The sequence below is a fragment of the Astatotilapia calliptera genome, chromosome 12, assembly GCF_964374335.1.
Source record: "Astatotilapia calliptera chromosome 12, fAstCal68.1, whole genome shotgun sequence".
In the NCBI taxonomy this organism is placed as follows: Eukaryota; Metazoa; Chordata; class Actinopteri; order Cichliformes; family Cichlidae; genus Astatotilapia; species Astatotilapia calliptera.
Genome location: NC_137433.1, coordinates 16,868,345 through 16,883,281, shown reverse-complemented (window position 1 = coordinate 16,883,281; position 14,937 = coordinate 16,868,345). Strand labels below are relative to the sequence as shown.

General features: G+C 40.5%; 1 protein-coding gene across 4 annotated transcripts in view; it reads right to left on the bottom strand.

Moving 5' to 3' along the window:
- The window catches only part of trpm3 (transient receptor potential cation channel, subfamily M, member 3), a 124,459-nt gene extending 111,427 nt beyond the window's left edge, over positions 1 to 13,032 (bottom strand). For all 4 annotated transcript variants that reach the window (XM_026187097.2, XM_080287499.1, XM_026187102.2 and 1 more), the window contains exon 1: positions 11,686 to 13,032. In XM_026187097.2, the coding sequence (XP_026042882.1) occupies positions 11,686 to 11,775 (90 nt within the window). In that variant the 5' untranslated portion in view covers positions 11,776 to 13,032. The remainder of the gene's footprint in view (positions 1 to 11,685) is intronic.
- Positions 13,033 to 14,937: the final 1,905 nt, after the last annotated feature.

Here is a 14,937-nt window from a genome sequence, read left to right as displayed (position 1 = left end):
CATCAACACCGTGGTGAAAAAGGCCCGTCAGCGTCTCTACCACCTCAGACGCTTGAGAGACTTCCAACTGCCCTCCAAGGTGCTCAGGAACTTTTACTCGTGCACCATAGAGAGCATCCTGGCGGGAAACATCTTAACCTGGTTCAGGAACAGCACCATGCAGGACAGACGAGCTCTACAGAGGGTTGTGCGGTCAGCTGAGCGCACCATCCGCTCCGAGCTCCCTGACCTGCACTCAATCTACAGCAGGCGGTGCCGGACCAAGGCCAGGAAGATCGTGAAGGACCTCAGCCATCCCAACAACAGACTGTTCTCTCTGTTGAGGTCAGGAAAGCGATTCCGCTCCCTGAAGACCAACACAGAGAGACTGAGGAGGAGCTTCTTCCCGCAGGCGATACGGTCTCTCAATCACACCACCACACAGTACTGACCCACACATATGGTTCTTACACACACACACTGGACTTTCTGGACTTTGGTTTTGCACAACACTGGTCACTATATTCTTCATTTCCGGTTAATACTTGTACAGCTGCTGTTATTGTGTATATATTTATTTATATTTAGATTTCTTCATACATTCTTATATAGTTCTATATTGTGTATTGTGTATTTTGTTGTACAGTTATTTTATTTTCAACTTTAATTTATATATTTATCTTTATCTTATTCTTCCCAGTTAAATTTACCCTTCATTCTAATTTGTGTTGTACAGTTATTTCATTTTTAACCTTAATTTATATTTTATTCCTTCCTAGTTAAATTTACCCTTTTTAATTTTTCATATTTATTTCCCATCTTATTCATAGCCTTTTCCTTTTTTGTTCTCTTTAGGTCACGAGCAGTTGTCCAAGCATTTCACTACATATCGTACTGTGTATGACTGTGTACGTGACAAATAAAATTTGAATTTGAATTTTTTGAATTTGAATAAAACATACTGAAAATCTGACAAATCGTAAGCTCACAGCACACGGTTACATTCGTTATTTTACCTACAGTGAGCTAAATGCCTGCCCTTTGGTTTATAATTCATGCACATACATGAGAAGCCATCGATTTGTGAAGTATTGAACTGCTTCCACGCAGGAAAATGTGAATGCTCCATCAAAGCCTGTCAATCTATCCAAGATGTTATTATTCCCAGGGTGTCAAATGCTGATGCCTTCTCAGAGCCACTGGCGTCCTTTGGCACAGATGGAGTCATGCACAGGTTGGAGCAATATTGAAAACAGAGAGCAAACACTCATTTTTTTAAGAGACAAAGATGGGTTAAAGAGGCAGGTCGGGGTTAGTGTGGAGTACATTTCAAGACTGTAGTTAGTTTAATTTTGTTTTTGTTAGGTGTTTAGTTGGGAAAGAAAAGACAGTTAACATATAATTCTGCATAGAAACAAATTCATCCAAGGACACCTAGTGCAATAAATTGTGTTGCTAAGGGATCCTGAACAAGTATCCACTTGTGACAAGTTCTAGCTTTAAAAATAAAGCAAAATGATGAAAAAACAGCAGCCAAGTAACATGACAAGATGGCTTTTTTTTTCTTTTCGGTGAGCTGAGTTGAGATGAAGAGACAGAGTCTGAGAGGATACTTATTAGAGTGGCAGATGAAGAAATAGGGAGAAAACAATGAGAGCAGGACAGAGAGAAAGAAGAGGGAGAGCTGATGCTCAGCGCAAAGGCACGACAGACAGAGAGCACTGTTCTCACCGATGAAAGCTTTGTGTTAAAATTTGCTTCCTATTAAAACAATTGTATTATCTTTAAATACTTTTCATAAATAAAGACGCCGTATTACCTATGCTTCATCTGGTTGCCGCACTGCAGCTTCAGCTCTCCAACACAACAATCAAGGTGCTAGATGTCTTTTCAATAACGGTCACACTATGTTGCTGTGTGAAGACTCTTTTTTTGATTATGTTGTTAAAGTTCAAGAAAAAGCTTCACAATGATGAATGTTCGCTCAAGATTCACCATATGTGCATATGTAGTCTAATACAAACGGAGTAAAAAATAACAAGAAAAACAGTTTCTGTTTTTATTTGATTTCTTAAAATGATAAAAGTTAAATTACTGTAACTGCTTATGCAAGCGATATCACCGCATGCACCTGAGAAAAATATCAAATCAGCCAATATGCACAGTGTGAAAACAATAACATTCAATCCACTCAGTCTGTTGCCTTTGCATGATAAATGGCACCTCAATTTTAGCAAGCGGGCAGGTTGGCTGCGAAAAATAATAATTCTCTATCAAGTTTTTGAGTGTTGAACTGAAAGAATGAACAGCTCACACTAATGTTCCCCAATAAACGAGTGGCTTGCACAGCCTGTATAATAGGTTCTAATCTTACAAACATGACTCAGCCTTTCATATACACACAAAGATACACGTCACAATTACCAAGGCCGTATCAATTATTCATAGACTACCACATGCTCAGACATGCATAGACAGCAATGCCTACACGGCCATTCCCATGAGTTTGTCGGAGGTTTAAACAGGTGACACTGTCAGTGCAGACTTTAATAAGGTCATTTTTGCATGTTTGTAACTCACCCATTGAAATTGACACTGAAATCTGCATCATTCTAGTTATATTCTGTTATATCATTCTAGTTATCATTCTAGTTATCTATACTATATACATATATATATATATATATATAAATATATATATATCTATATATATATATATATAGATATATATATATACATATATACATAGTTGCTAATTCATACAAACTGTTGGTAAGATAGAATAGATGCTATCAGGGCTCGAGTGAATAAAAAATCAAATAAAATGTGGCCATGATTTGGACTGTGTGTCCCTGCAGAGTTTCAGATGAGAGCGTGACCTGCTGAGCTGTCCGTGGTGCTGATTTAAAAACTTGAGACTAATCTGACTGAATGTCACTTGCACTGTGAAAGTAGAGCTGATTGTATGGCTCCAATTCAACCCGAGCAACACTTGATTGATTACACACACTTGAGTAACAATATGGGAGAAGCTCTCAGATGATTATACAGGCTCTAATTTTAGTTTCGTTTTTCCATCTTGCCCTCACACCTCACGTTGGCATTTCATGATCCTAACACCCCTGGCAATTACGTGAGCGAATGTGAAAACGGAAATGCATTGAGTATTTATTGATTTACTGTTGACCTATTGATACACCCGCTATTGATTGCAAATCACCCCCCACCTCCCAAGCATCCATGCATACTGACATATCCAATAATCCAAACAAACACGCCTTGTTAAAGTGATTTATCGCACTAGTTCTGCATACTGACAGGTAACACCTTTGAAGGGGGCCAAACCAACTGTTTGGACTGGTTGCCAAAACCTCGCAACATTCAATCGATATTATTTTTGGTACATCCGTACGTAACAAAACATGTCAATTTCTTGTTTCAGTATAAGCAGGTGGAGGGTGGATGGGTGATGAATAGTGATGGAAAGTGGTCCAGTCTTGGTGATGGATGTGCAGGAGGGGTGAGTGACTGCCACTCAGAGAGACACTCTCTGAAATCACAAACAAGGTCTGCACGAAACCAGTTAATTGCAAAGAGATACAAAAAACAAAAGTGCTATTTAGTAAACTCTAAAGGAGTCAGTAGTTTTATTTATTTAATTGTTTTTCTCATTTACACAGAGCCAGACTTGCTTTTGTTTTTCCCCCATGATTCCTGATCTTCATGTAAATCTCATCTACTTATTGGGTCGATATGGTAGTGGTATACAGCAGATATTCTTCTGTTACTCTTGGCAAGGCCTAGAAAAAAAGATGCTTTTTCCTCTAAATAAATAATTTACTAGAAGGAATAAGTACAAATTCATGCCAACAGTAATGTTGCTGAGTTTGTAAAGTTGCAAATTCAATTCCCCTTCTCCCTCCTTTCTCTCGCTCCATATCTGCACACTGTCGAATGGTTGCAGCATAAAATAAACCTGCAGCTGTATAAGGTGAACGTGAAATTCAGCAGCTGCAAACTCAATGCATAAAGCAACCTGATGTACACATAAACATTACAGAATACAAATTCTCTGAGTACAGTGTCAGACTTTCTAACCGTGTATGCAAAGTTCGTGAAGCGCATGAGGAGCATTCATGACTTATTGTCCTCATACATACTTAAATGGCCCCCCTTCCATCACCGCTGGCATATATTTCCCACATGTAACTTTACGGGCCAAAGGTCAATGTTTTGAGTTCATAACTCTACTGCTTGTGTCAGAGTGTGACCGGTGAATAGCAGGATGCGATTATCATTATTTTGTACGCGTGTCACTGATGTTTGTTCACTAGCACGTGGGGATTTTCAACAGTAAAAGCTGGAGGTGGTTTGCCAAATTATACATTTATTCTGAAACTGCAGGTCCTTTTAGCATCAAATCTCATACATTATTCAGCAGCTGACTGGTAGGTAGACTTGTGTACTATCTGTTGTATTTATTCAGGACAAGTGCATTTTTCGATTGAAAAAAGAATGCATTGTTTCCTCAAGCTGGTCTCTTGTTTAAAGATCCAAATATTTAGAAAAAGCCTAAAAATACAAATTTACCGACAGCGGTTTTAACTACCTATGATGCTGCGTGGAAGCGTGCCAAATAGGAAATATAGCCTTTGTGCGCCTGAATAAAAGGAATGAGGTGTTAATTGGCAGCTTATGTTCTCGTTTTGGCTCATTAGGACGATAATGTTTTAATTGAAATCTTACAACTGCAGCATTTGCTGGGTAATTGAGACATAAACAAGGGCAAGCTTTGAGACATCCTGCAATTCTGAGGCCTGTTTACACCAGGAGAACGAAAGTGAGAAAAAAAGGGGGGGCGAGGACCCTCCCCTTAGGCGTGTGTGACAACATGCTGTTTCCTCCAGTTTCATTCAACACTCAAGTAGCATTTGGTCAACACACTAGGAACTGTCAGGATGTGTGCAAGTATGAGAAGACGAGTTTGGTTACTTTGGGAGAAAGAAGACTGACTGAGCACACCCTCGCCTTGAAGTACTTGTGAAAATAGCGCTTTTGTATTTAGTTTAGTCAACTAACTTGACTACATTTGTAAAAACTATAAGAAACGATATTTTTGTGTTTACCTGCACAGACAAAGAAAAAGATAAAGAGCAAATTATTAGTCCTTCCTTTTTTACAATGCCATGTTATGCACATTTCCCCAGTTTAAATAAACCTGGTAACAACAAAATGCACACAAAGAGCCTGATGTATTGCACGTATTACGGGTGTCATTAACCATGAAAATTTTAATCAGATAATCAGAGCTTGGTAATTGGAAGAATCCCTGCCGACCCAATCTGTATGATTTATCAGGATATGGAAATGAGGCACAACGTGTTTTATACTGAGGGAGTCTGATGCAAACACTCAGATCAGTCAGTAAAATTTCAGTTTAAACACTTCAGCAGCTCCAACTATCATCTTACATTTAAGAGAGGCACACACACACACACGTACACTAAAAGTATGTGTGAGGAAGAGGGTACTTCATATGTCATTTATTTAAAAAGGGCTAATCTCTGTAATTGAGACTTATTGTATCTCCTTTACTGGAATTACTGTAGATACAAAAATTGGTGGTGCCACCTATGGGTGACGGTGGCCACTTTCGTCCTTATATATACATATATATATATATATATATATATATATATATATATATATATATTAGGGGTGCAACGATAGACAAAATTCACGGTTCGGTTCGGTTCGATACTTCGGTGTCACGGTTCGATATTCTTTCGATACAAAAAAAATGTTCATGCATTTTTAATTTGTCATTTATTAAAATTATAAATATATATTTTAACTCAAAAGTACAGTTTTTAAATTTAACCCTAACCCTTGTGCGTGTTTTTTATTTTGACAGCGAATGCGCACCTGCGGACCACTTATGTGCAGCCCTGGTTATTTGGCTCATCATATCGCAGCCACAGAAATTCTTTGTCCATGAAACCATAAAGCTGCACTTTCTTTTACCTTATAGTCTGATTTGTCATAACTTTTCCGTTTTGTGGTAAGCTTTTCTTTGGCTGTCACTTCTTCACCCTGACCTGTCTTATTTGGCTCAGCAGAACTAAAATATATATCCTGCTGCTTTTACACACACACACATAACGGTCAGCGATTCTCTGCGCGATCAACCTCTTACATGTTTAAGCTGCGGGAGATTTCACTTGTCATGTTTGCGTAGTAAGCTAACGATTAATAAGACGATGTCAGAGGAATTGGTGCACAAATTATCATCACTCACAGATCAGTGCTGTCGCTCTCTATACACAGTTCGCGCGATTGCAAAGTGAAAGCAAAAAACAAGCACAAATTCAAGCGCGATTTCAATATGTCACATATTGACAGTGGCTCACCGATGCCAATGACATAATTACCCAGCTACATTTCCAAAAGAATGCAAAAGCATTGACATATATATTTTTCCTTCCTACGATAGGCCGACGGGCAGGGTAGAGATAGATTTTGGTAGCCCGACTGGAAAAATCGCTAGCCCCAGGACGTCGGGCTAGCGATATTGCGAGCCCGACGTCCTGGTTGAGGAATCACTCATCTTTGGAAAAGAGAGTTTATTACAGAGAAATGTCTCTTTCCAAAATAAAAGCTATACTATACGCTTCTTCTGGGGTATATTCTCAGCAGCATATTAAACATATCAGGTCCCCATAAGGAGAATCATGTGCTAACGACTGTCTAAATGACTCGGGTAAAGTTTGTAGCATGCATGCTTGTTGTTTTTGTCTGCTTCCACTTGTCTTTGCACTAGGATGATGTAAATGTGCAGTCATATTTGTTGTGTTCCCACTAGTGCTTTCAGGTTAATCTTGTTGAAATGACATTAACGCCACAACACGGCAAATCTCCGTTAACGAGCTACCCCTGATTGCCCCGTGCATGGGGCTAGACGGCCAACACGTTAACGAGCTAACTGCGCTAACACACTAGTTCCCACCCATGTAATTAAGCATTGCGTGGCACACAAAGATACACGTCACAATTACCAAGTCCATGACGCGCTTACCTTCAGGGTCATACGTCACATGAAAACCAAAATAATTCCAAACGCCAGATCTGAATGAGGGTGGGGAAGGTTCAATTTGCCATGTTGCAAGGAGAGCTTAACTTCTGTCTTGCTAGCTTGCCCTGCGCTCTTCCTTCTGATGATGCTGTCTGTGTTGAGCGCTCAGTGGATCTGCGCTCGACAGTGCAGCCTAGGCGGAGTAGTCGAAAGCAGATTCACTGAGCGCTCAACACAGACAGCATTTTCAGAAGGAAAGTTGATAAAATAAATTACAAATTTTGTATTGTTCGATACATATGCGTACCGAACCGAAAGCACTGTATCGAACGGTTCAATATCGATACGAATATCGTTGCACCCCTAGTATATATATATATAAACTTTTAACACCCAGCACGCCCCTGCAGGCGGTTTATCCTTCAAGCTCGGGTCCTCTACCAGAGGCCTGGGAGCTTGAGGGTCCTGTTCCCAGGACTGCGCTCTTCTGGACAGAGATCTCCGATGTTATTCCCGGGATCTGCTGGAGCCACTCGCCTAGCTTGGGAGTCACCGCACCTAGTGCTCCGATTACCGCGGGGACCACCGTTACCTTCACCCTCCATATCCTCTCGAGCTCTTCTCTGAGCCCTTGGTATTTCTCCAGCTTCTCGTGTTCCTTCTTCCTGATATTGCTGTCATTCGGAACCGCTACATCGATCACTACGGCCGTCTTCTTCTGTTTGTCTACCACCACTATGTCCGGTTGGTTAGCCACCACCATTTTGTCCGTCTGTATCTGGAAGTCCCACAGGATCTTAGCTCATTCATTCTCCACCACCCTTGGGGGCATCTCCCATTTTGACCTCGGGACTTCCAGGTTATACTCGGCACAGATGTTCCTGTACACTATGCCGGCCACTTGGTTATGGCGTTCCATGTATGCCTTGCCTGCTAGCATCTTGCACTATATATATATATATATATATATACTATATATATACTGAATATCGCACGTGTCACATTCATATCAATCGTTTTATTTTTAAATTCTATTTTTACTGTTTAAAAGAAGAACTCCCAAACATAGCCACTCCTCACAGCCAAACTAGACATTTTGCAACAGTGTACCTTTTTATGTAACAGATTTATTTTTAGAAATTTTTTTAGCAGCACATGCCATCCTCCATTTATTTTGCATAAGATAGGAGTGTTATCTATGCTTTATGATTATGAGAAGCAACAGAATAAAAAAAGGAAGCGATAAAGAGAAGAGGCAAAATTTGGCAACGATGGGATGACCACTGGAAATTGACGACTTCATGAAGAGAATTATTTAATATATGTTGCGGTTCTTTTACATCCTATAACCCGAGAGGACGCATGAATATAATGGAAATATAACACATCAACAACATCCCATTATGAACAAAAGTAAAGTACAAAGCACACAATCAAACATGTGGAAGATAAGAAAGGCTGTCATGATGAAAAGAAAAAGAACAGATAAAGGTACACGAGTGAAACAAGCTGAGGATTACAGGTGCACAGAACACTAAACAAGATTTCCAATTTTCTGTCTAATATTATTTTCCTTTTTCCCACTTTATCCAACAAAGTCTACACAAAATCCCAGGCTTACACTTGTAAAAAGTTCAATCTTGCAAAGATGTGATCGTTTTGAGAGAGAAACAAAGGCTCTGACAGAGACAAACATATTATTAAACCTGCATCGCAAACCATAACCGGCATAAGAGGGCTTTCATATCAGTCCACATAAAAGAGCAAGTTTCACATGGGGCAACAATCTGTGTTTTGTTTGACTCCATTTCCACACCAGACCATAAAAGATACCCAAGCTAGAGGTACGTCAGCAGGTTAGGTTTCTATTTGCAGAAATTACATGTTATTGCATCACTGGTTAGCTTCGAGAAGACACGGATTGTGAAAGTTTGTAGCATGTAGGAGCATGTTTGTAAAACCAAACTAAACTAACTAAAGAAAACAAGATTTTAGATTTATTTAAAAAAAAAAAACAACTTCTGGTTTTATACAATGAAACACACTGAAAGAGTACGCCTGTGCATGGAAAGGCTAGAGGTAAGAGGGAAGCTTCATATGGAAAAATGTTCCATGGTCAATCCCACTCGCTGTTCACACAACCCAGCACTAGTACCTGTTTGCTGCAGTGTCGATAACTATATGTTTATACACCTATGCATAAACACCACTGTGCCCACACATGGAGACATCTCTGGCAGCCTATAAAAATTGTAGTCGCACACACATGAATTTAAGTATGCATTTAGCAGCAGGGGGCAGGTCAGTTAGAGAGGCCTGCAAGGAAAGTGCTTGCCAAGCAGAAATTTCCAACAATAATGAAAGGTTATTAGGTTAATTTCATACTGACAGCCTGATGTCTCCCTGGGAGGATTCACATAAACTGTTTCAGTAGTTGCAGGAACCGTAATCCTCTGTAGTATAGCTTCATCCATGGTGCCAGTACAGGTGAGGCAAAAGGATCAGCTGTGTCTGTTGATGCCTGTAAACATAACCTCAAAAATGAAAACTCAGCTGCTCAAAAGCAGCACTATTTATAGGAGTCATCCTGAAGCAAAGATCCACTCAAAGTGAGGCACTTTGTACAAAATATCGAGAAGGTAATTCTTAAGTGTACATACGAAGCACTGTGGCAATGGTGCTGTCAGAGCATCTTTGTGTGAAAGACATACAGTGCCACCACAACATCAACTATTGGTTTGTGGACTACAAATAAGAAGCCTTGAGTTTTGGCTGTCATCATTTTGGGATTAAAACTAAATATTATGGGTGAAAATGACTGAAAACTCACCAACTCTAAAGTGTATCATCCATTTTGCACTAAATGTGACCAGAGTGTGCAAAAATGAATATCATGCTGTATTTAAAAAGATCTGAAACTCAATCTTGAGACCATAAACTCATCTGGAACATGTTAACTGGGGTAACAAATCCAGTAGGAATTAAAATCACTTCCTCAAAGATTTCTTTACAATCAGACTTCTTCTTGGAACCAGAAGAGCGCCCCTGCTGGTCATTAGAAAGAAATGCTTTTCTTTTTAGACCTGGTGGCTACTTGGATCTTTCACATACAGTCTGTGCTTTTTAAGATAAAAATATGTCCTGATTAGCTATTGGATGAGCCAGGGAATCATTTGTTACACGAAATTCAAAAAGTCTCACTTTCCATCCTCTGCTACAGCCAGATAAAGCTTAGGTGGGTAAAATATTATTTCTTCTAATCCAGAAGACTCAAGAGTTTCACACTCTTGAGTCTAAAAATCTATTTGGCAAGTGTTTCCACGAATAAGAAGAAATGTTCCACCAAAAACATTTGTATCAATTCACTGATGTTTGGAGTGTTTTCACTTACACAAACATTTCACTCTTGAAATAAAATTGCCTGAAAAAAAACCTCTCGTGTAAAGTTTCACAACACATGCTAAAACACACACACACACACAAAACATCCTAATGCACATACAATGATTTTGCTGGCTGTGTGGTTCAACATCACAGCAATACTGTTGTGTGACACACTTTGATAAAGCTAGCTCAAAGGACATTGAAGAAGAGCCATTCAAGACCTCTGACAATAGACCGTCTTACAGAGTGCCTGTAACTGGCTTATGAAAGCACAGAAATGCATAAAAAATAGGATTTAGGTAACAAATGTCAGTAAGCAAGCGTTATAAAGACTGCACTGTAGATTTGCAGAGGCTACAAATCACACTTACACAAAGGCAGCCACACATGCTCAGGCACACAGATGAATTTACACTTGTTCACCAAAAAACCCCAAATAAACCTGGTTAATTCTAACTTCTTTACATCGAGGTACATGGCAGAATTCATTTTAAAATCTGTCTTCTGTTGTCACTTCTTTACTAAAGCTCCTCAGTCATGTCTGCCACCTCCAATTTTACATTCCCGCTCACCCATTCCCACAAATCCTCTCTTAACTCGTTACATGCCTCCTCAGTTTGTCATCTACCTTTTCTTTTCCCTTCTCACATCCCCTTTTCTCGCTCACTTTATTTCGACATTTCATGCTTCCACCTTCACCCTCTGTGTAACCCTCTTGCTATTTTAAGACTGGATCCCTCTCTGATGTCTTTCCATCTCCTCCTCTTTCTCTCGGTTTCTTTCTCTCTTTTTTTGGCTATCAGCAAAAAAATAATTAAATTATTTGCATTTTCTCTTTTATCACACTTCTTTAATTTCTCTATCCCAATCTCTCATCCGTGCCTCTGTAGCATCATGCTCTCGCTTTTCCCATCTCCATTTTTATCCTCCACTCTTTGCGCATCCACTTTGCACAGCCATCTACTTCCAAAACCTTTAAGCTTCCCTCTAAGAGTGTTACACCGACAGCTTTGCCACACTTCTCTTCATTTTTAACAACATTATCCCCTCTATTATTTCTTAATGACTGCATTGCATCCACTGATGTATGCACCAAAAAGCGCAGCGGCTTCATCAGCATTCATTTTGTGCCCTCACACCTCTTTCTACTTATGTTCTTTTGGAAAAGCATCAGGATAGCAGGAGGACTGCATGACATATTTAACAAAATCTCTCCAGGCATCTATTTTTTAAATTTCATGTTCTTTTACCTTTAGCAGGCGTACAGATGGTAGGAAGGCTGCATGGCACAGTTTTCTGATGGTCCAGTTCAGTGGCCGCGGTGCATCCAGCTGGTTCATGGTGTCCACTCTTCACGGTTCAGCCACTGGTGCCCGGCAGTTTTTCCCGGCACCAGGATCAATGTTACCCCACAAGGGGGACAAAAATGGGAGAGGGTCTCCAACTCCAACTGCCGAAAAGCACGCAAGTCCCAGGGCATGACCCTTGACGGACAACCATCAGCCACTAACCCCAACCAACGTCACCAGCACCACCACCTTTAAGCCTTTACTTCCACAAGCACACGAAGCTCTCACCTGAGCAGCTTTCTGCCCCCTTTCTCCTTCCCTTCCTGCCCTCTCCTCCTCTCCAGCTCACACAGATCCAAGGAATCCAAGGGAAGTCAAACCTGGAGCTCCATGAGCATCTAATTCCTCTTCCACCAGTAGCTGAAGTGCACTCAGCTCTGGCGCGAAAAAAATGAGATGGTAGAGTATTTTCCCAAACAGCGGAGCAGAGCGCAGCAATGCACAACAGGGAGAAGAGCGCATAGGGTGAGAGAGATGCAGGTAGAGGAAGAGGGAAAAGAGAACGAGAATGAGGAGAGATGGAGATGTGGGCAGAGGAGAGATGAGGAATGCAGTGCAGCACAGCACTGAGGAGAGAGGAGAGGAAAAGAGAGTCGCAGAGCGCATAAACGGAGCAGCCTGACAGGCAGTGACTTAGATTTGAGGCTGCATGCACACCACTGTCTCCAAGATGAAAACAGAGAGAATGGAAGAGAGAGAGCGTCAGGGAGAAAGAGGGAGAGGAAGAGAGGGAGAGAGACAAAGGGGAAAACCAATTAAAATCCAATAAAACTGATGAACAAGATGAAATTGAAACTATGGAGATAGGAGGGGGTGCCATGCAGGAGAAGGAGGTTGGTTCTGTGCAGGGGGGTGAACAAAAAAGAAAAGAGAAATAAAAAAAGAGGAAGGATGGAAAGACACACAGAGAAAGCAAGATGGAGAAAATGGGAAGAGAGGGAACTGTATGGTGGTAAAAGGGGAAATGGATGAAGCGAAGTCAAGGCTGTGCCTTATAGAGTGAATTCAGATGGAGCTTGAAGATGGAAGCACACTGAGCAACTTGGCTCTGCGGCTGTGGAGGGGAGTACGACCTACTTAGGAATTCACATGTCAGGCATCATGTTTGTGCACAAAAATCTCTAAAGTGGCTTGAAAACAATGTTAAAGAGAGGAACGCTGATGTGACTGTCATATTGCATAAACTCATTTTTAACGCCTCGCAGCGTCCCAACACGCCTCCCTCTGGGTTTGATACATTTCATTTTCTTCATTTTGATGTATTGGCATAAATGTTATGCTGCAATTATACTAATAGTGTAAGCTAATTTGTTTATTGCATTCAGTCTATGAGAAGAAAGTATGATTTTTTTTCTTTTTTTGGATGATGTGAGCTTAAAAACAAAATCTTCAACAAGATCGTTAAGTTCATTACAAACTACTGATGACTGATCCCTGTGATCAGTGCAACAGAGACTTCTCAAGTGACGGTCCCCGCTGATATACAAACGAGTTTACAACTTACAATATGAAATCTGCATTTTACATTGGTTCAGCATCTTTGGCGTAAATGTCTGTGGATATTTTACACCACACGTACGATATTTGTCATTACTTCAAAATCCTTACGGGCTTTGATTAAAGGCTAATTGATTATTCTCATTGTCTCGGGGCTGAGGGAGAGCTGCACTGTGTCAAAGCCACTGGTTCACATCACTAATCTATAGAGCTGCAGCAATCTAAAGCAGATTGACAATAGAAAATCTTATCAGTGAAGTGCAGCTTTTGTGAAGCACACTGACAAAGATAAATAAATAAATAAAAAGAGACATCTATTTTTGCCTCATCTCTTCTATTTCTGGACAATCAGGACTGCTTGTCTCCAGCTAATTGCTGATGCGCACAGCTCAAACACCTAAAAGCTTGTCAAAACAGAAGATATGACTAAAATTAACAGTTCTCTTTGCGACCGAATTGACAGGTTTGGACTGGTTGAATAAGTGTGAGAGGGAAAATAAAGCATAAAGGCTTCAGAGGTGTTGATGACATAGCATCACGCCTCGTGTTTGATGTGCTGCATGTTGTCATTGTTTAAAAATGTCTCAAATTAATGACTATACCTGATCGGCGTCAAAATGCCTGAGAGTAACTGTGCAGCACGGATGAGCCGAGACTTTTCAAATGTATGTGTACAGTGCGGGTAAGTAAGTAAGAGCGGCATCTTTGAATGTGGACACAGGATATATATATATATATATATATATATATATATATATATATATATGCACATACATATGGCGAGGGAGCAGTCTGCCTTGCTTTCAAGCTTTTGAAAAGGAGGACCTAGGGGTAAAAGGAGGCTCACATGAAAGTAAAGCATTCAGTGAAGCAGGAAATACTGTTGAGGGTACCCTGAAAGCAAAACAGAGAAAAAAAAAGTCACAGGTTTGTATTTCTTCTCCTAAATTAAAGGTCAAACAATATGAGAAAACACAAATGACACACTGTCACAATTTGTTTTAAAGTGCATGTCGCTGGCATGAATTAAATACATCCCTGACGGTAGAGAACGCCTTGCTCTTTTAAATTTAGTTATGACTAACAATTCTCTTGAGTCACCAGCTCCCGGTTAGTAGGTGTTTCATCCTGACAGTTAAGCACTGACATTAAGCGTGTCCACGTCACCGACCACTGGCTGCCCTGAGGACTGCCGAGACCTCTGAGGTATCTGTCTATCAACCGTACACGTGTGTGTTTACGCCTGTGTGTGCAGTTGTGCTTGTGAGGCAGTAAGGAGGCTGTAGTACAGGAAGGCAAAGAGTGTCTTTTCCCCTCTAGCCCTCTCGCTTCACACGCTTCTTCATCTCATCTCATGAAATGATTCAACCAACACAGCTGAGTTCAGACCCATGCACTGTCTGTATCCTGCCTCTAGATGGCAACCTTCTAATGCACAATACCCATCTCATACCCAGCATCCAAACACATCACTTGTACTCCCCTAACTCAACTGAACCGCTGAAAATGTCTGCTACTTTACTGCAACAAAACAAGACCTCTTTTTAATTACTAAACATCTAAGGATGCTAGGAGGAGGAAGTTGAGTCTTATCTTTCTGAAGATAAAGGGAGAGTGCACAGTGCTACCAAAAGAGGGCAGTTGTTCAACACACAC